The sequence below is a fragment of the Rattus norvegicus genome, chromosome 1, assembly GCF_021556685.1.
Source record: "Rattus norvegicus strain SHRSP/BbbUtx chromosome 1, alternate assembly SHRSP_T2T, whole genome shotgun sequence".
Taxonomy (NCBI): domain Eukaryota; kingdom Metazoa; phylum Chordata; class Mammalia; order Rodentia; family Muridae; genus Rattus; species Rattus norvegicus.
This window is the reverse complement of record NC_141534.1, coordinates 166,289,022-166,311,034: the sequence shown is the minus strand read 5'-3', so window position 1 is coordinate 166,311,034 and position 22,013 is coordinate 166,289,022. Positions and strand designations below refer to the sequence as shown.

The 22,013-nt window shown below is 50.3% G+C and overlaps 1 protein-coding gene across 6 annotated transcripts in view; it reads right to left on the bottom strand.

Annotated features, from left to right (window-relative positions):
- The window catches only part of Gdpd5 (glycerophosphodiester phosphodiesterase domain containing 5), an 81,854-nt gene that overhangs the window by 35,711 nt on the left and 24,130 nt on the right, over positions 1 to 22,013 (bottom strand). For 4 of the 6 annotated variants that reach the window (XM_087582263.1, XM_087582256.1, XM_087582279.1 and 1 more), the window contains 2 exon segments: positions 15,172 to 15,253; positions 2,395 to 2,571 (listed from right to left, as the gene is read on the bottom strand). In XM_087582263.1, the coding sequence (XP_087438389.1) occupies positions 2,395 to 2,511 (117 nt within the window). In that variant the 5' untranslated portion in view covers positions 2,512 to 2,571; positions 15,172 to 15,253. 6 annotated transcript variants of the gene reach the window in all.

Sequence of the window (22,013 nt, the reverse complement as noted above, 5' to 3'; positions counted from 1 at the left end):
AGGCCTCTCCTCCCTGCTCCAGAGTCAGCAATAGCCTCTACTTGTCCAGCGGGTGTACCTGTAGCCCCAGGTTCTACACCAGGTGCTTTTGGTTTGTTTTGAGGCCAGGCCTCAAGTAACTCAGGCTGGCCTGGCACTCTCTGAGTGGCTGAGAATGACCTTGAACTTCTGATCTGTCCGCTTCTACTCCTGAGTGGTGGGACCATACACACAAGCCGTGTACCCCCATGCCTGGTTTATCCAGTGCTGGAAAGCAGACCCAGGGCAAGCACCCTACCAGCTGCCTACGCCTAGCCTGTACCAGCTGCCTGAGTCCACAGACCTCTGTGCCCTTTACTGCTCCTGGCAAGAGCGCTCAGCATAGCCTCATCACTGCTGCCAACTGTGGCAGAAGAGGATCGGGAGAGAGGAGGGAGAGGGAAAGAACATTCACTTGAATAGGAGAGGAAGCAGGCTATGAGCCTCAGAGGCTCAACATCAGCTGACTTTGGGGTCCCCTGAGGTGAGCTCGCCATCTGCAGAAACGGAACAGACTGAAGTCTCAGCCACTCCTTCAGTCCCAGTTCCATACCCAGCAACCCAGACCCTGGTGTCCCTACAACCTGAACCACCGAGGCTCCTACTCATGACTTCGCCTGCCTTCTCCACCCCTCAGCTCACCGCAGTCAAGCCCCTTCCCTTCCTGACTCATGGCCTAGCAAGGCTACCTAGCCGGTGGCCTTTCTATTAGGAGTTTGGCCATTCCTCAACTGCTTCCCACCCCCGAGGTCTGCTTGTTACCACTGGATGACCTTGCTCTAGCCCCTGGCTTCTGCTTCTCCATGTCCCCTATGTGCTACAGGACTGGAGCCTGTCAGCACAGCACTGACCCACAGAGCAGACAGGGTACCAGTCACAGGGAGGCTGGGTCAAAGAGGCCTGCTGTCTGAGGCGGGCAGACTGCTATGGAGCAGAGTGAATGGCCCATAACGCTGAAGTCACTGATCCGACCGCTTCCCACTCAGTGAGGGAGCAGCTGAGGCTTGGCACCTGGAACGACCTGTCCTAACGTCTTCTCACAGGTGGCACCATGCTGATCCCTCACCAACCCTGCCCCTCTCTCACATGTTGGCCCATGAGAGGATATGTTACCATCTCTCCGTCGCAGGTGCGCAGCATACAGTCACGGGCTACTAGTGGAGGAGGCACCCGTGACCCTTCGTCTGTCAGCTCTGGTCTGTGTCTCTCCCTGACAGATAAATCCCGTCTACCCAAGAGAGAATGACCACACCACGTAGTGCCCAGGACGCCAGCCCGACCGTGGCTACAGTGGGAGGTGGGCTCCATCCCGGCACTGCCAGGCCACTCAGTGGCCTTGGCTATGTCCCTTCCTCTTCCTCACCCCTGCTTGTTTAGTCATGTTCCTGTGCTGGGAGTGGGGACACCGTAAGGAATCTGCTCTGGGTTCACTCTGATAGCCCATGCTTCTCTTGGAGGTCATAACCTAGGCTCCTAACAGTTTTGCCCGCACTCCATCCCTCTCCAGCCCCGAGGAGAGCAGGCAGGTAGGCAAGTACCCTGTCCTCCCCATGCCTGGCTGAGCCTACGACCTCAGCTCAGCTGCTGTATCCTTGCCCTACAGCCTGCTTGGGGCTGGTGAATTCAGAGGCTAGCCTCTTTGTTCAGACAAGCAGGAGGGAGGAGAAAAGCTGTTCTCCAGGCAGCAAAGCCTTTAGATAAACACCACAGAGGAATTGGGTTCTTTCAGAGAAGAAACCAGATCCACCAGCTGATAGCGCCCTGGGGACAGGAGTGCAGTTCAGTCTGGCCGGGAAGCCAGTACTAAGGCCTCTTTATCCAGCTTAGCACCTGCTGCTGGCCCTGGCAAACCAGTAACTCAGGTGACTGGGACCTGGTCCCAGACAATGGCCCCATCAGCACCCAGGCTCCAGGATGGCCAGACCCCACCTCCTCTCCCTCCTGACATCCATACCTAGCCTTTCAAACCTATAAGAACTGTGAATATTTTTCTTGAGGTGACCCCTCTTCGGCTCTCATACACACACACACACACACAACACACACACACACACACACACACACACACACACACACACACACACACACACACACTCCTTCCTATGCAGGCCCCTAGAGTGGCTGTCCCCACCACCACCAGTAGACAGTTAATAAGTATCTACATCCACACAGACAAGCACCTTCCTATCTATTCCACCTGGCCAGGGGCCTCAGGAAATCACTATGACCCAACTTTTCTGAGGAAGAAACTGAAACCTGGAAGGGTAACCGGACTGCCCAGAACAACACAGAAACAGCTGAGCCCTGATTTCCCTTGACTCCTGGGCCCGTCACTGGGCTTTTGGATGCCTTTGGCTCCATCCCAGGAAAGCTCACCGGAGTTGTGTCATCGTGTGAGCGTTGGTAGCGCTTCCAGCGGCAGCCATAGATGCCGGTGAGGCACGAGAGGCACAGTTGGGGCTCGTAGTACTGCAGGGGCTGGTGTCTCACCATGCTCGTGCCCGCAGCCCTGGTGCCTGGCCCTCAAGCGCCCATGGAGGCCACTGGCTGGTGCTGTAGGAAAAAGCACAGGTTGTGAGTCAGGGCAGGCATGAGGAGTTAGTCCTGCAGAAGTCACCCCAACCTAGGTCAGGGAGGTTATCCTCTCTGGAAGCCTTCCTGGACGTCCTCGGTCCCCAGGATGTGTCCCTGCCGACTCATCCTCTGACTTCTTTCCCTCCAGTCACACTGAGGTCTTCAGTGTTTGCTACTCTTACTTAGTACGGTTTTGTTTCCACTTCCGTTGGAAACCTGCACAGCCCCTCTTTCTCTTTCCTTCCCTCTCAGCTCATCCTCTGAACCTAGGCTGGCCCTGGACTTATGACACCCTAACCTCCGGAGCGCTGGGTTGATGGTGTGCACCAACCTACTGGGGATGGGGTGGGGCGTTTGTAAGACTTTTCCAGATGGCCTTCTGAAGACCTGGAGCCCCTCCCCCACTCCCCAAGCTCCTTTCCCTGTTCTCAGCTTTTTTTCTCTCAGCCACATTGTTCAATATAAGGTATCTGCTTGTTTTGTTTGTCTGCCTGCCCCACTGTAAGTTCCACAAAGACGAGGAGTTTTGTCTTTTTAATTCTCTGCTGTCTCCCCTGTAACTGGAACAGAACCTGGCAATAGCAGACTTTCAAAATAAACATTCTACAAAAGCCATTATCATAAACACTGACAGGCGTGGAGGGACTGAGACTCGGCAGGTACTAGGGTGTGCCACACACGGTCATGCTTCCCTAAAGTGGCAGGTACCCTGTCCTAACCAAGGCTCAGAGGGAGAACAGGCAGTGCCTGCCCTGTAAGCACACCACATGAGGGCAGCTGAGGAGGGTCTGCCCCAGCACCCACAAGCAACCCAGGCCCAGGCAGCATTCAGCGTCTGGGAACTGTAGAGACCTAGACAGTGGGAGGTACCTCGAGGGTTGAATTCCTTCTTCCAAGTGCTACTTGTCCATTTGGACCCCACTCTACTCCCCCAGGACTCGGCCTCCCAGGACTGGCGCTGGTCAGATGTGACCAGGGGACCCCAGCATCATTCGGTCTTCAGCCCCACTCTATGTATGTCACCAGAATGGTGGTTCCAGTGTGTGGATGAGGGGCCTGCCCTACTCTATTGCCTCAAGACTCAAAACTGTAAGTCCCCCACCAGATCCTGAGATGACGGGGCTCAAACTTGGACTGTGCTACCAGCATCTGCAGGAAGGAAGGGTGTCCCACTTTTTATCAGAAAACACTTTGCATCTGTAAAATTCACCCTGGCGCAGCACGTGCTGCGGTGTTCAGGGTGCATTATCTTTAGTGTATCCAAGAAGCTATGCTTAGCCCCTAACCACGACTACCCAATACCACAGCACTTCTGCCATGCCAATGACCACCCCAAAGCCCACTGGCAATGGCACCCTTATTCCCCCTCACACACCCCTCAGGTTTGGCAGCTACCATGCCACTTTCCGTGACTCGATTCACCAGTTCCAGACATTTCCCATCTTGGAAACCAATAGCATTTTGAACGATGCTGCTTTTATTTAGCAAAATGTCTCCAAGGTTTATCCATGTCATAGCACGCATCAAAGGCCATTTTCTTCTTTTCTGAGCCAAGGCCTCACGTAGCCCAGGTTGCTCTTGAACTTAATAAGTATCCAAGGCTAGCCAAGGACTCCTGACCAGTCTCTCAAATGCTAGAATTACAGGCATGAACCACCATTCCCAGCAAATACATACACAATACATATATGTGTATATGTGTATATGTATGTATTATACCATTATGTACATATATGTGTGTGCATGTGTGTATGTATATATATACATACACATATATGTATGTGTGTGCATGTGTATGTATATATATACATAATACATAGATACATACATATATGTGTGTGTATATAATGTCTATATATACACACACATATATATATACATACACATACATACTATATATAATATATATACATACATATATATATTCCACCATTCATCGGTTGTAGTACACTCTAGGCTATTACTGGCTTTTGCTTGTTTTTGTGTGGACATGTATTTTCATTTCCTTTGGATACAAACTTTGGGGGCCGATCTGTAGATTTAGTAACTCTGGTGACTGACATTTGGTACTTACTTGAAATAAACACGAAACATTTTTCCAAAGTGGCGTACCCTTTTACGTTCCCAATGCATTATCTCAGCCCTCCCCATTTTATACATTAGAAACCTGAAGTTCAGAAAGACCAAGCCCCTTATAAAGGTCACAAAGCAAAGCTAAACATTTTATCCAGGCCGTCCGGCTCCAGGGGACCTTATTCTAACCCACGGCTTGGCAACCATAGCCACTGGTTTGCCAAATCTGACCTGTTTCCTACTTTTTTTTTTTTGTACAGCTTGAAATCTAAGAATGTTTTATATATTTTTAAACCACTGGGAGAATGAACTTAAAACAAGAATATCGTGTGACACATATAAAAAAAATTCTATGAAAGTCAAATCCCAGCACCCATAAATAAAGCTTTATTGAACATAGTCACGCTTGGCCTCTTTGCACGAACAGTTCATGGTTGCTTTAAGGAGAGCTGTAGGCCAAGTGGGCTGCCACAGGGGACAGCGCGTGATTGACTTCTCAGATGCCAGCCTCTCAGAGAAGGTGTCTTAGGGTTTCTGTTGCTCTGATACGACACCATGACCAAAGACACCTTGGGAAGGAAAGGGATTGATTATTCCAGTGTACAGCTCCTGGGTCACACTCCATCATCGAAGGAAGTCAGGGCAGGAATAATTAACCCAAGAGGGAATGATCCCAGTCAAACCCAAGCAAAACCAAACTCCAACAGTGTAAATAACGCAGTACCCAATGTCTGGGCACCACTCCCTCTCCTCTGGGTGCTTAAGGGCCTTGGCAGCAGCAGCACTTACTCAAGTCTGACACCCACAGTACACAGGGCTTGTCTCCCAGGCTCAGCCTAGTTCTGTTCCACAACTGCTGTTGCCCACGACCCCAGCTTCTCCAAAATTCTGGGGATGCCAATGCAACTAGGCTGCATTTTCACCAATAACCTCTGCTGGACTTCCTGGACTCTTCCTGCTAAATGGTACCAAACCTCAACTTCTCTCTATGGTCCCTTCTCTCATGGCTCCAAAACCCAGGGCTTTGACTGTGACTAAGGCTGTACCTTCACTAATGGCTTCTCTCCAGGGACTCCAGGCTTGCCACACAGTTCTCCATGACTCCTTCATGCCTTCAAAACCTGCACCACCTAGAAGACTTTTACCCAAGTTCACCTCCCAATACAAAATACAGGCTGGTCCCCAAATATACACTCCCACATGCCCATTTTCCTAGAGACGGTGGAAATGGACGCCACGGCCCAGAAGGCAGATCACCCATGCAATCTCCAACATCTTGGGCTCCACTATCACACCAGCCACCACATCTGCCCCTGCCTCCCTTCTGGGAGGCAGCACCTACCATGTAGAAAGAAGTCATGGCCACTGACTTACTCTGTGGTGGGGCCATTCCAGGCTCTTCCCTGGGCTCCAGGCTCTGGATATGCAAAACTGGGCAACAGGCTTTGCTTTGGAGATTATGGGGCAGACTCCATGGACTACTAGGCTGAGGTGGAGGAGGGGCACCTCTTTGCAAAGCCCAGCAGGTGGATCCAGGAGCATGGTCAGGACTCCCCTACCCTTGACAGCTGGCCTCCCAAGTCACCTCACTCAGATCCACACCAGCATGGAAATGAGGGCTCTGTGAAAAGACAGCAGGGAAGGTGGTGTCCTACCTGGAGACTCAGTGATTCTGTGTTTGGGCTTCTCCCTGGCTTCAGGTAAATGTTTATCCTGCTATGGCTGAAGGAATCCTTCTATTCCCTCTGTGTGTCCCCAACAGAGGTTATCTCATCCCCTCCCAGTTTCAGTTACCAGGTGGCCTAAGCCTGCGACCAAGGCCACCTTGTCTCTGCCTCTGATGACAGTCAGTGGCTCTTGCCTTTCTGCAGGGGGGTGTCTCCCAGGCTCCGCAAACCCAGCTCTATCACACTGCCTGCTTCTCAGGCCTTGCTTTCATGGCCTTCTCAGCCATGCTTCCTACCCTCTAGCCAGGCCTTCTCTCTTCCTAACCTCCCTGATGTCAAAACCGCACTAAAGCTAGTGTACACTTTCACCAGCCCCCTGACCAGGACCTGCCCTGCCAATCCAGCCTGCCCTCTGTCCAGGCTGGTTTACTCCTCCTAACCCTGGTAGTCTCCAGAGAACCTCCCCTGAACCCTGGCTCAGTCAGAGTTCTCTTGGACCTACAAGAGCCTACGGGTCCTGCCAGTCTCTGTTGTGTGTGCACTGCTGACATGTGACATGTGTGCCTCCCTTGTGTGGCAGCTGACTATCCCCATAGCCTTCCATCTCCCTAGAGACCAGCACAGAGCAGTAAGAAGAGAATGTTCCAGAAGCTTGCTGGACAGAGGAGAATCCAGTTCTGCTCTCAGAGCTGTGGCCCAGAAACTAGGCAGCTGATACTTGGGTCGGCTCTCACAGACAAGGTTCTTTCCACCTGTCCCCCAGCCTGTCACCACCCTCCCCTTCCAGCAGGGCCAATGGCATAACGGTTTCCTCAAGACAGCTCCTAAGATTGTTCATACCAACCAGGTACCTGAGAGAGGCCCTGCCAAGAGTCTCTGCCAGCTTGGGAACAAGAGAGGCGTCTCCCCAGCCCAAAGACCTGTGTTGTCTCAACACCTGACTCAACTTCTATAGCCTTCTGGTCTCACAGGGGATGTTCATGCCTCCACGAAGAAAGTAGCTGCTATGGAGCCCCAGGTACACATGCCCTAGGTATGTGGGTGTGCATGCCCACCTCCAAGGTCCTCTGCCACCCTAACCTCCCATCCGGAAGGTGCCTGACATATGTCCCCACTCCTCCCATCTATGAGGACTAGCTGTCAAGCCAAGGCATAGGCCTCAGACTGTGATGATGCCCAATCTCTATTCTGAGAAGTGAGGGCCTGGGTCTTTGTATGGTCTCCCTCAGTAGACTTGCTACATGACTTTGCAAGTCATTCTCTCACTCTCTAAGCCTTGCTTTAATGTCATGGAACTGAAGATAGACAAATAATAGAGGAGAGTGCTCATGCCTGCGATACACAGCAGGGGTGTAAGTGACAGGTCAGTAGATAGAGTGCTTCTCCCGTAAGCATGAGGGCCTAAGTTTGATCCCCAGAACCCACAGAGAAAAGCTGGGCATATGAGCCAGTGAGATCGCTCAGTGGGTAAAGGTGTTTGCCTCTGAGCCTGATTATCTGAGTTTGACCATCAGAACCCACAAGGTAAAAAGGAGAGAACTGACTCCCACCAGTTTTCCTCTGACCTCATAGGTGTGTTGAGAATCATATATGCATGTACACGCATGCGTGCACGCACACACACACACCATATCACACACATATACCACATCACACACACCACACCTCTCACACATACATCACACACACACTATGTCACACACATCACATCACACACACATTACACATATCACAGACACACACACACCATATCACATACATGTACCACATCACAAACACCATATCTCACACACACACACAGACACACACACACACACACCATATCACACACACACATTACACATAAATACCACACCACACATATCACACACAGAGCGAGACAGAGGGAGGGAGAGGGAGATGGAGAGAGGGAGAGGGGAGGAAGAGAGAAGTAGAGAGGGACATTGAGAGGCAGAGGGGAGGGAGGGTGGGAAGGAGGGGGAGAGAGAGAGAGAGAGAGAGAGAGAGAGAGAGAGAGAGAGAGCCAGACAGTGTTATTTGCACTTAGAATTCCAGATCTGGGAAGGTAGAGGCATGCAGAACCGTGTGGCTCAGTGGCCAGTCAGTCTAACCTAATTGGTGATTTGCTGGCCAAGTCTCAAAAACAGGATGTTGGTACCTAAAAAAGAGCATACACACACCCACAAGAGAGTAAAGCATGGGTACTTGATACGCAAATGTATCTTGAGAATGGAGCCTAAATATAGGAAGCCAGTTAAAAAGGACCACTTGTTTTGTGACTCTATTTATAAGGCTGGCTGAGGCAAAAAGACCGATTAATGAACACCAGGGTAGGCGGATTAGAGAGGGACAGAGCGTCTGACTGTGGGTCTGGAGCTGCTTCTGGAAGTGATGAAAATGTTCAAGAATTAGTGGTAATGTGTGATTATGAACACACAAAAACCAGTGGGTTGTGCTCTTTAAATAGGCAAGTTGTAGCCAAGTGTAATGGCGTATGACTTTAGTTCCAGTGCTTGGGAAGCAGAGGCAGGAGGATCTCTGAGTTTGAGGCCAGCCCGGTCTACACTGTAAGTTCCAGGATAGCCACATAGTGAGACACTGTCTCAAAAACCAAGCAAGCAAGCAAGCAAGCAAGCAAGCAAGCAAGCAAGCTGCACCAGGCGCAGTGCACAGGTCATAATTACATCATTTAAGACCCTGCTCTACAAATTCCCAGGCAAAAATAAAACAAGGCTGGGCATTCTTAATGCATTTTTTTTTAAAAACCCCAGCACTCGGGAGCCCAAGGTGAGTAGATCTTTGTGAGTTCCGGGCTAACCTGGTCTACATATTAAACTCCAGGCCAGGCAGGGATTTATAAATGAGACCTGTCTCAAACAAACAAACAAACAAACAAACACCGAAACAAAACCAAAGAAACAACAACAATAGACAATTTGTATCTTATATCCTAAAACTGTTTCCTTTTTGTTTGCCCAGGTCTGAGAATCACTGTAACAGAAGGTTCTTGCTATACCCAGTCCCTCCATTTCTGCCCAGGCTGGGGTCTCTGGGACACTCCAGTTCTGATCACTGTCCTGTCTTCTGCTCAAATTGACTGAATTAGGTCTATGGTTTGCCACCCAAACCCTTTACCAGGACACAGGTGTTCACAGTGACCCCAACTCTTAGCAGGTTTTAAGCAGTGAACAAGTGCGCTGCAGGAAGAGCAAGCCGGCACAGGGACAACTTAACTGCTGCTTGTCACAACTGCCATCGGCCGGCTTGCCTGATGTACGATATGGCAGGCTTGTGAGGATGAGGATTCGTAGGTGTGTGGTGGACACAGGGGCCTGAAGAGTCTTGTGGCAAACACCACAGAGATGGTCCCCATTAGGTGATGTGTTGGGCGCCATGACGGTAAGAGCTTGCTGGGTGCTATGCTTAGTACTGCCTATGGAACGTGTAGATAACAGCCCTACCACAGGAGACCGAGACTACAAACTGCCTGAGTGAAGTAGGTGAAGGATGGTGTACCACACAGTTTAATATTATTGAACAATAAAAAGAAAGGAGCAACCTGGGTATGCTGGCAGAGACCTGTGACCCCAACCCTGGAGAACTACACTGTGAGACTGTCTCCGAGAAAGAACTAGCAAGCCACACAAGGACAAGAGGAAACTTGGAAGCATAGCGGTGGGTGACAGAAGGCTTCTCTCTGAGACATTCTAGAACAGACAAAGAAGAGACAACAGAAAGATCAGTGCTCTCCCGGGGCTCAGAGGAAGGGAGAACCAGGTGGAACCCAGGGATATTAGAGCAGCCACCCTATTCTGTGTGACCCAGGAAAGCCCCACCGGTCAAATATTGGGGGATCTGAGCATGCAGACCCTCACTCTGATCAGTAACAATGTAATGACACTCATTCATCAACTGTCCCAACTGTAACATAGTAACGCAAAATAGAGAGTAACAAAGAATACACTAAGTAAAGAGTACAGAAGAGGAAAGGTATCTGGGAGGCTAGAATGGATATTAATCAGGCATGTGTGTGTGTGCGCACACACTTACACACATAGACACATACACAGTCAACAAAGCTCACACAGATAATCTCAGAAGAGTCTATCTGAAATCAAGGTGCTAAATACAATCTAGGCTACATTTGCAGTAGCCCCCAGATCCAGGCTACCTCTGCAGTAGCCCCTAGGGTGGGCCAGTCCTCAGTCTAGTCCTGTCTACATCCCTGTCACCACAGGAGACAGCAGCCTGTGCTTCCCAGTGCAGAGCACTGTGTTTTGGTTGGCATCAGGGACGCCAAGGCCAGGAACTGGAAGAGGAAACCCTCGAGGGTGCCAGGGCTGGGGGTGGGGCCTGGCCTTCTCCATGGGCTGTCAGGCCCTAGGGAAGGAAGGACACTCTGGGAAACGTCTCCTCCTTGGTCTTGGCTGCATCTACTGCAGCTCAACCCAGCCAGCTCCAGCACTGGTGGTCTGTGGTTAAGCTTGGCCACCTCCATTTTCTATGTGACCACATCTCTATCCTTGCTTTCTTACTGAGATCGTGGGAGGCAGAGACTCTCTCAGACAACCTCCAGAGATGTCTTCAGCACTCAGTTCCTAACGCTCTTTCTTCATCCCCAGCTTTCTCTTCATCCCCGGGACACAGCAGAGCTGTGGCAGCTCAGGGAGGACAGGACATCCAGTAATCAATCCTTCCTGAGAGTGGAGGGAGAGCTCCTCTGCTCCCTAGGCTAGGCTTAACCGTGAAGAACCACAGGACTGTGAGTTCTCTCGCCTGCAGGCTTTGAAAAGCCCAACTTCAGCAAGGTGACACTAACCAATGCCTGCCAGCCTTGCTCTCTGCCTGAGGTGGCCCTAGGTTCCATCAGATGGCCTCCGTCACCATCTTCCTGTGTGATCTCTGGTGAGATGCTCTGCCTCACTAGATCTCAGAGACAGCCCTGCACTAACTAGACCTATGGCAGGAAGGAAATCCAAGCCCCCAGGCAGTGGTAGTGGGAGAACCTGGCAGGCAGCCGGAAGCTTGTGGGAGGTCTTCCAGGTTTAAAAAAGGCCAGGTAGGCTCCACCCCTTCACACCTGCTCTCTGTTTGGGGAGAAGCCAGAGCCCTCAAAGAACTAATCATGCCATAATTAGGGTCATTAAGAATCTTCTGCATGGTAATGCCAAGACCTCTTGTTTACCCAATTTTTCTGTCACCCAGAGACTGGCTCTTCTGGGAAAGAACTGGCGGCCAAGGAAGAGTCAGGTCTTCCCATATGTGTGCACCTCCAGGCCAAGCCAGGCCTTCCTATATGTGTGCACCTCCAGGCCAAGGAAAAGCCAGGCCTTCCTATACGTGTGCCTCCAGGTGAGCCAGTTTTCCCAGCTCCCAGGCATTCTTCTCTCCTGCCCCTTTTGTTACTGATAAGGGTGGCTTTCTCCTGAGGCATCAGCCTGTCCTGCCCTCAGGTTCTGAGCTCTGTTACTGGAACTTTAGAAGCTTCCACTAGGGTCTGGTGTGGCAGCTAGACAGCTAGAGATTCATCACTATGGCTCTCCTTCCCTCAAGATGACTTCAACGTTGCAAAAGCAGCTCTGATCACAAACACAGGCACAGCTCTTTACAGTTTACAAAGAGCTTCCATGTGCGTCATCCTGGTGAGGTGTCTCACTAACTTTGCGGGTCTCACCATGATCTTCATTTCATAGACATCGTCAATGAGAGAGAGGGGAAGTCACCTGGGGCCTCAGATGCTGGGACTCACAGATTCTGGAGTGGGCAGAGGACTGTGTCCGCAGTCTTCTCCCTCAGGAAAGATAAAACTTCGTGTTTGGGAGACATTCAAGGCCATGGGTTTGACAGGTTCAAGTGCTTGCCTAGAAGCCTTGGATTCTCTTGGGTCCCAAAGATTGCAGGGACCTGGCTTTCTAGGTCAGCAGTTCTTAATCTGTGAAAAATATTTACATCATGATTTGTAACAGTAACAAAATGACAGTTATGAAGTAGCAGTGAAAATAATTTTTTAGTTGGGGATGACCACAGTATGAGGAAACTATATTACGGGTTTTCAGCATTAGGAAGGTTGAGAACCATTGTTTCAAGCCACAAGCATAGGACTGAAGAGTCACCAGGAGCCTGGTCTATGTTCCAGGCTAGCCAGTTACCTAGTGAGACGCTATCTCAACAAAAGAATGACTAGTCTTCCCCAGAGAGCAGAGCTTTTCTTCACAAAACCATAGACTTCAGTCCTTGTATGCCCCAAACCAATCTCAACATCAGCTCACTCAGCTGAGTATATCCCGAGTTCTCAATAGGCCAGGATAGGAAGAACATGAGTTTAAGGCCAGCCTTACCTACATAACAAGCCCCTGTCTTAAAATAAATGAATGAATAAGTAAATGTTTTTAAAAACCACTTCCCCTAAGATGCCCACAACCATAGAATTCTAGAGCAAGCTGACTAGGATTTCAGGACCAGGAAGTCACAAAATATCAGGACCAATGAAGTTGTAGTGTTGTTCTCTCCAGTCTCTCCTCCAGGTTGATAGATGGCCCTGTGCAGCAACTAGTGCCTATACGGGCTCCGTAGACAGCCTCGTGTGGTGGTCCTAACTCTCTGGAAACTTGGGCAGCTGCTCCAAGCCATCAAGACTGCAGGAAGGTTGTCTTAGGGAGAGTTCCCACCCGCATCATGGCTCCCCTCTCTCAGGAACACTGCTAGCTTCTCCCTGAACAACCATGACCTGTAAGCATCCTGAAGACCTTTGGCTGAGACTTGAGGGCCATTGTGTGTGTATGTATGTATGTGTGTGTGTGTGTGTGTGTGTGTGTGTGTGTGTGTGTATGGTCTGACTCACTACCCTCTCATCTACTCTCCCGTGGATGTTCAGGGCTTTGCTCAACAGCCTAGAGATTCAGTCACAAGGCTCGGCTGGCTTTCTCATTCCTCCCTCTGGGACCCTGAGAAAGGGGACCACTGGCATGAGGTTGCGTAGGGGAGGGAAGCTAGTTCTGGCAGAGATTTGGGCCCTGTAACCTCTCTCTACCTAGTTTTTGTCCCTTAAAGGAATGGGGAGCAATGATTTGCTCACTTATGGAAACTAGCAGAGTTCTTACACACACAGCTTCTCCAGTCCAGCCCAAGATGGAGAGAAAAGCAAGTCCTCCCATTTAAGGGCAGCTCTCCTGTTTCCTTCCCTCCAGTCTACCAACTGGGAAAGTCTCCATCCCCTCCTCCTCCTGCACCAGGCAAGTCACTGACCACTTTATTACCTCTGTGCCCTGTGCCTCTCCCCAGCTCCCATCCACACTAACACACGGCCTGTGCAAGCCCTGGGATGAGCCACCCTATCCCCAAGCCACTGCCTCAGCTTTCAAGTTCACACGGACTGGCCAAGCTCTTGAGAGCCATTACTGACCTCAGTATTTGGTCATTGGCTACTTCTGTCCAGACTCCAGCCTCTTGTGACCACTTGTCTGAAGCCCCAAATGTCTGCCACCCTGAACCCCACGATAGGGACACAAGACACCACAGACTTCTCCCTGCCAAGGAGTCACTGGATTGGAGGACCTGGGTATCACCACTGGGTTAGGCATCAAGCAGATGCCTGTGTATTTTCCAATGGGAAAAACTGGTTAAACGTGCAAAACAAGGAATGAGAAAACCAATCAGAGCTTTTTAAAATCACACAACTAGCAGGTGCAGTGGCCCACATGAGCAGAATCTCAGCTCATAAGGTATAGAGTTCAAGGTTAGCCTGGGTTACACGACAAGATTCTGTCTTTAAATAAATAAACCGCACAGCTACTGAGCCATTCCTGAGTCTAAGCTGAATCTGAGTAATAATAATTAGTTGTTTTCTGACTTATAGGGAAAGAATTACATTTCAAAGAAAAACAAACAAACAAAAAAACCCACCCAAAAACAAACAAACAAACAACCCCAAAACCTCAAATTAGGCACTTTTCTCCTATAATATTTTTTTCTTAAGCTTCTGATGTAGATCTGCATGCTTCTGTACCAGTCTGGTGAGGGTGACCTCAGGCTCCCCTCCCCTCCCCTCCCCTCCTCTCTCTCACCATCTCCTCCCCGCCCCTCCCCCATCCTCCTCCCATTGTTACTGTCTCTCTCCCTTTCCCACTGCATTCTGCAAAGAGAAGCAGTCTCTCTCCGCCTAGACATGTCTCAGAACATGAGGCCTAAACCTGTCTTCACCTTGCTCAAAGGTCCAACGTTCTTTTGGTTGATTAGAGAGAGCCTTGATTACTGCTCAGGAAGAAATTCCCAGGAGTCAGCAGGTCCACCTCAGGGCTCAGGGCAGTTCTGTGGCGCAGGCCTCCAGTCCCGCCATTTGCCACTCATTCCCTTGACTGAAGCACAGCCTTCTCTAGGCTCTCTGTCCAGAGGAATCCTCTCTGAAGCCGTGAACCCACTAGAAGCCCCAGAGTGGAGTTCAAAGGATCAGCTAATATGAGCACAGCGGCTGGAGACAAGCCTACACTGCTTAGGTTCAAAACCCAGAGTTCCTACTTATTTAACTGGGCAAGTGACCTAATGCTTCAGTTTCCTGGTTTATAACAGGATAATGGCATCAGCTGCATGGGCTGTTACAAGGATTAAGTGAGCTACTACATCAGACAAGACCTAGAATGCAGACCCTGTATGAGGCAAGAAACCCCTTTTCCTGGCACTGTACTTTCCTTAGCCATAAATGGGACAACTGTCCTGTTTCTCCTGATTCTCTTCAAAAGCTGTAGAGTTCTTCCCCCCAAGGGAGAAGCAGACATTGTTTCAGAAGCAGCCTGTTTCTACTTCCTTGCCCTCATCCCACTTCCTCCCAGTCTCCTTTCTTTACCTGGAAGAAGATCCGGTGGCTAGGGGCTGCACTCCAGGGGTGTCCTGTCCAGAGAGATGGTGATGTCACTTCAGTCGAAGAGCTGAGGAGACAAGGCAGCAAACTCACTGAGCCTTCCGCTCCCACCCACCGTCTTCCCTCCTCACCTAGCTTGTACTGCCCCCCATGCTGTGCTGAAGGTGGACCCGCAGAAGGGTAGGTAGCCCCTAGACCCAGGCAAAGTGGGGAAGCTATAAAGTTAGTAGCTGATCAAATCCTAGGCCCTAAGACAAGAACACATGGTTCCACTTCCCTTCCTGCAGACCAAACCCAGAGAACTTGCTCCTTGAACACCCATGCCCCTTGCCAGGCCCCAAGAGAAGAGGCCACAGGTGCGGCTATGCTGGGACACGGATCTTCATGTTTCCTCACGAGCTGTGCGACCAGCTGTTCTTCCAAGAAAGCTACCAGGGGAGGGCTGGTGGGATCTGGGGCACCACAATTATGTGCCTGGTTCTGACTCATGCATTGTCTCCCCAGCAGCTCCCACAGCCCACCACCATCCAACACCGAGGAACTATGAGGAGAGACGGGAGACTGGCTATACAAGTGGAGGGTATAGGAAGGAGCCTCAGACCAGCATTTCAAGCTTTAGAGGACATTGCCATCTTGCCTACTCAGGGACACCAAGCCTGGCAGGGCCAAGGCCTTCCTGTGCCACAAAGGGCAGCAATGGCTCAGGCCTGGGCCCCTGTCGTTTGACAGCTCTCCCCCACCCACTCAGATCTTGGAGCCGGCATGAAGTACACAGTCAGCCAGCTTCAAAGTGCGCAGGCAGGGTTGGGTCCAGAGACAGCATCTAGACACAGAAACAAATACTCCCCCTGCCTTCAATCCTTGGGATGTGACGTACTTTATAGTTTACAAAGCACTCTTATTGACACAGGCCTGTCAATGCAAGCCTGTAAACCTAGCTAGTCAGGAGACCAAGGCAGAAGGATCGAAAAGTTCAAGGCTTACAGAACGACTCAAGGCCAGTCAAGACAACTTAGTGAGATATCTCAAATATTTTACAAGTTAAAAAAGAAGGCTGGTGATACAGCACTCACCAAGGCCCTGAGTCCAAAGCCTCCCACCCTCCAGAAAAAATGGGACAAGTAAAGAAAAACATTTATTCCTTTACTACCTCAGCGATGGATCCTCAGGCCTGAGGCAGAAGGATGTAAGCAGGGTGGCTCAGACTTGAGAGTGCCAGGGTCTACCACGGGATCCTGCTGGGAGCTGCAGTTGGCCTCAGTATGTCTGGTTTGGGCCTGGGGTTCTGCATGTCCATGCCACTAATGAAGCCTGCTCACTAGCCTGTGTGTGGCAGGAGCTAGCTGCTGTGTGTAAAGCACCCAAGTGAAACTCATTAGATTTAAAACAGAGGCTCTGGGGGCTGGAAAGCTCAATGGGTAAAGGCATCTACTGCTGAGCCTGCTCACCTGAGTTTGATCCTGGTGACGCTCAGAGTAGGAGACGACTGACTCCATAAGTTGTCTTCCTACCTTCACACACACACACACACACACACACACACACTACATCACACATGCATACTACATATACACATCACACACATACTACACACACATGCACACTACACATAACATATCACATATACACATATGTCACATTATACACACACATATACACAACACATCACACACACACACACTACACACTACACACTATACATAGGCATACATGCATTAAAATGCAACAAAATGTTCTAAAAAATAAAGCAGAGGCCCTAGGAAGTGGGCATACCCAGCAAAGTGGCAAAGTTCAAATTAATCCCCAAATACAACCCCACCTTCTCTTTTACTCTACGGAGACAGAGTCTTATGCAGTGGCCCAGAATGATCTCAAATTTGAAGTCATGCCTCAGCCCCTTGAGGGCTAGGGTTATAGCAGCAAGTCAGCCAGACATCCTTTCTCATTTTTCCTTTAATGTTTTTCCCATTGTGCCATTTTGCTATGTGGAGTTTTTTTTTTCTCATGAACATAAGTGTGTGTATGATGTATGTGTGTATGGGTGTTCATGTATGTAGGCACACATTTGTGCATGTACATGTGCATGCTTAGTTAACATGAGGCACAGTGTCTTACTTGAATCCAAACTTGCTGATGTGGCTGGTTTGGCTATCTTGTTCCAGGGGTTCGTCATCTCTGCCCCCTGAGCCCTAGAATTACAGGCAGGCCACCATGCCCACCTGCCAGGGTCACATGGGTCCTGGGGAGTCAAACTCCAGGCCTCACACTTACACAGCAAGGGCTTTATCCCCTGAGCCACTGACCCGGTCCTTCCACTTGATTTGACTCCTCACCCTGTTACTTAACTGTTTAGAGACTGGGTCTCACATGGCCCAGCTGACCTCAAGCTCCCTATGGAGTTCTGATGATCTTACACTTCTGGTCCTTCTGCCTTCATCTGTCAAGTGTGCCACCACTCACAGTGATGCAGTCCTAGGATTCGAACCCAGGACTTGGTGCATGCTAGGAAAGCACTTTACCAACTGAGCCCCACAATCCATGATCTCTCGGGATAAACCCTTTAACACTGAGTTGCAGAAAACATCATTGACAGCAGGAGACATTGGACACACTCGGTTATGGAGGCACAGAGAGGGGCAGGGAACTCATGTGGTCACCAGAAAGTTGTTATTAGAGTCCAAGCATGGAAGAGAGAAAGTGGGATGGACCCACACCGAGGTGTCTCGACTGTCTCATAACCTCCACCAGAGCTGGCGGCTACCAGCAAAAGTAGATGAGGAATGACTGGATTCGGAGTCTGCCCTCATGTCTACTTTGGTCTCCCTGGAGCCTGTGCCCACCAGGCAGACCAAGACAGAACAGTCTCGCACCTGAAACAGTCCACTTCCCACCACGGACCGAGCCATTGTCTCAGTCTCTGGTCACCCAATTCGGGGCCAGGCTAGGGGCGACATGCCCAGGCCTGGCTCCAGCCCCACCTTCCCTTGCCAGCACAAGGACAGTGAGAGCCAGTGAATCACTTGAAGGAAGTTCTGGGCCCCAAACAGGAAGTGGTTCTTCAGTTCAAACCCCCTCCACGGCCAAAGCAGTGGGGGAGGCTGATGGCTGAAGGGGAACAGCTCGGACCCAGCAACACCTGCTAAGACTTCATTCAAGCTTCTCCTCCCTCACCAAGACCACTCTGACAAACCTGAAGAACCAGAGGTGTGTCTTCCCAGACGCCTGTCGATCATCTGCTGAGAGAAATACATGCTGCTACTGCTGGTGTGCATGTGTGTGTGTGTGTGTGTGTATGAGCATGTACTCATCTGTGTGTGTGCCTATGTGTGCCTGTGTGTGTGTGTGGGTGTGTGTGCTCATCTGTGTGTGTGCCTATGTGTGCCTGTGTGTGTGTGTGTGCTCATCTGTGTGTGTGCCTGTGTGTGAGCATGTACTCATCTGTGTGTGTGCCTATGTGTGCCTGTGTGTGTGTGTGTGCTCATCTGTGTGTGTGCCTGTGTGTGAGCATGTACTCATCTGTGTGTGTGCCTATGTGTGCCTGTGTGTGTGTGTGTGCTCATCTGTGTGTGTGCCTGTGTGTGAGCATGTGCTCATCTGTGTGTGCCTGTCTGAGTGTGTGCTCACAAGTACATGTGTCTCTATGTGTGTCTGTGTATGTATCTGTGTGTGTGCATGTGTGTGCGTGTGTGTGTGTGTGTGTGTGTGTGTGTGTGTGTGCATGTGTGTGTATTTTCTTCTAGTTGCATTTTACTCATGGGGTGGAACTGTACATGGTACCCAAGGAACATCTTACAATATCTAACAATTTCCACCGTGCTCATACAACAGGAAATGAGATCCTGGATTCGTACCCCCACCTGTGGATCCCAGGGATTAGAGCTATGCAGCACCACACTTGTCTATTTAGTCAGTTTTAGGGGTGCTACATATTAAACGTAGGGTCTCGTGCTTCCTAGGCCAGCAATCTCCCACTGAGGTTTACTTAAATTTTGGCTTGCTCCGTTACCCAGGCGTTCATTGGCCATGTGATCTTGGTCTTCAGCCTCTCGTAGACTTGCACTTGGAGGAACTAGCCAGGATAGGGAATCTAATTTTATAATCTTGTACTAATTAGGACGTAGGTGGTTTAATTATAACAAACGTATAATGACAAGTTCTGCAAAGATAAAATAAATTTTCTTGTATTCACATTCACCCTAGTTTACATTTTTGACAGAAATATCAAACTTCACACGCTGTGTGTGACTAGCACTGGTGGTGGAGACCAAAGCCTTGCGCATGACAGGTAAGTGCTCTGCCACTGTGCCACACCCCAGGGCTCACACTCTGTTGCCTTTGCAAGATAACTGTATCCTGTTTTTAATCCTTTAAATCCCTGCTGCCAGAAGAACACAAATCTATGAGGCCCTTGCTGAAGCGAAGAGTAATATGCTGTACGAAACGAATAGAAGTGAAAGGTCAATCTCAGAGTCCTCTCCCTAACCTCAGCAGGCCAGCAGAAAAACACTGAACGCGAACATGAAGAGGCCTAATCTGAATTTAAATACTCTCATTGACGCTGGCTCTTGCCTTGCATGGGAGAGGACCTGCGTTCCATCCCCAGGACCTACATAAAGCCAGGAGTGGCAGCAGGTATCTGTTCTTATGGCTCCCCTGATATGAGGGGAGGTACGGTCAAGAGAATCCCCAGAGGCTCACAGGCCAGCTCTGCTGGTTGTACAAAAGTGAACTGCAAAAAGAGACAGTGTTTAATTAAGCAAGACACTGCTTGAAGGTGAGGACCAATATCCACGGTGTCCCCCAACCTCTGTGCACACGCACACTCATACATGCACACACACACACACACACACACACACACACACACACACGGAAAAATAAATGAATACAAACACTCACTATTTTGACACTCTAAGTCATGAAACTGTCGCTTTATGCATGTAGTTCAGTTCCTACAAGGAAGACATGCTTGCTGCAGTGGGAAGGCTGACTTTTTAACACCCCTAATGGGCCAGAGACATCTACACACACTGTTTCTTCACCCCAAGGCGGAAGGGATCCTACTGGCAGTAGGTGACGCTGCAACAGGCAAGCACCAGTGGTTCACCACAGAGCGAGTGGCCGACACACATTACCAGAGCTTTCCTGAGTAGCCCGTGGACTTATACACAGACTGGAGGAGCCTGGGATAATAAAGGAGAAGGCTTTTGTGTGATGCAGGAGGTGTGCTGAGGGGAGGGAGTGAGAGGTCTTCTTGCTGGGGGTGGGGGTGGGGTGGGGCAAAGCTGTCCCACCTTGTCTTAGTTAGGGTTTTACTGTTATGAACAGACACCATGACCAGGGCAAGTCTTATAAAGGACAACATTTAATTGGGGCTGGCTTACAGGTTCAGAGGCTCAGTCCATTATCATAAGGGTAGGAACATGGCAGCATCCAGGCAGGCATGGTGCAGGAGGAGCTGAAAGTTCTACATCTTCATCTTCCATCTAATGGAAGACTGACTTCCAGGCAACTAGGGTGAGGGTCTTAAGCCCATGCCCAGTGACACACCTCCTCCAACAAGGCCACACCTCCTAGTAGTGCCACTCCCTGGGCCCAGCATATACAAACCGTCACACCCATCCTCAGCTCCTGCCAATCACAGGGCTAGACCCACGTAGGAATCAGAAGACTTACTCCCCTGGGCACCCCAGCGCAGCTCCTCCCACTGGCCTCTGGAGGTGCTAGACATTTTAGACTGTTTCCTCCTTGAGGCCACTACCCTAGGTCCAAACACACACACACACACACACACACACACACACACACACACACACACACACTCATACACACACAGGGGTGAGGGATGGGATGAAGGGTTCCCAAGCTTCAGGGTGGGTCCCAGCTTTGCCTCAAACTGGACATGAACCCCGCTGAGGATGAGAGCAGGGCAAGATCCACGAGATCATAGATTCTCTTACAGAGGACAGTAGGTCCTCTACAGCAGGTGTGAGAGGACCTAACAAGCACAAAGCAGCATGGGGCACAGGGTACGGTCTATCCTCACTTCCCAAGCAAAGAGAGACCATGAATGGGGCCAGAGTAGAGCTGAGAAGGTACAGGCCAGGTGCCCGGGGAACTGGCCATAGAGCTGAAGCAGGTCTTGGTGCTCTCACCTCTATCCTTCTGCTGTGTGACCCCAGGCCAGTCACTTCACATCTCTAGGCATCAGCAGTGACAAACAGGGATAATTAGTACCATACTAAAATCATCTGACTTTAAATAAACATTTGTCCAAGTTTGGTTAGGAACCCGAGGCAGACTCTGAGGTAAAAAGAAGGAAGGAAACCTAGCCAAGGTCCCACAACAGGTAATGGAGTCGGGCTGGACTAGAACCTAAGCCTGTGCTCTTCAGGGTCAGACTCTCAATGGCCTGAGTCAGGAGGCAAAATTGTGGGTGACATCACCTGTGATGTCACGGAGGATAGGAGTGGAGTTAGGGTGGGGACCATTGAGACCAACCCAGGCTGACCTCAGCAGTCTAAAGTAAGATTCTTGGGTTTAGTCAGAACAGGATGGAAGGACGACTTTTCTATTTGTTCCTTCCTGAGACATGCTAACCAGCACGAGTTCCCCAAGAAGGAAAAGCCAAAGGTAACTGAGGAGAGACCAACCAAGGTCCTCCATGGCCCTGACATAGGTGAGTGATGTCCTCTGGGCTGGAAGGGAGTGCCACAGCCAGACTGGCAAGCTCCAAAGCTGTTGCCAGTCCTCTGGGGGCGTGGGGTCACCTCGAGGCTGGATTCGAGGAGAGCCAGGCTGGAGGAGCAGCAGGTGTGGCGATGGCC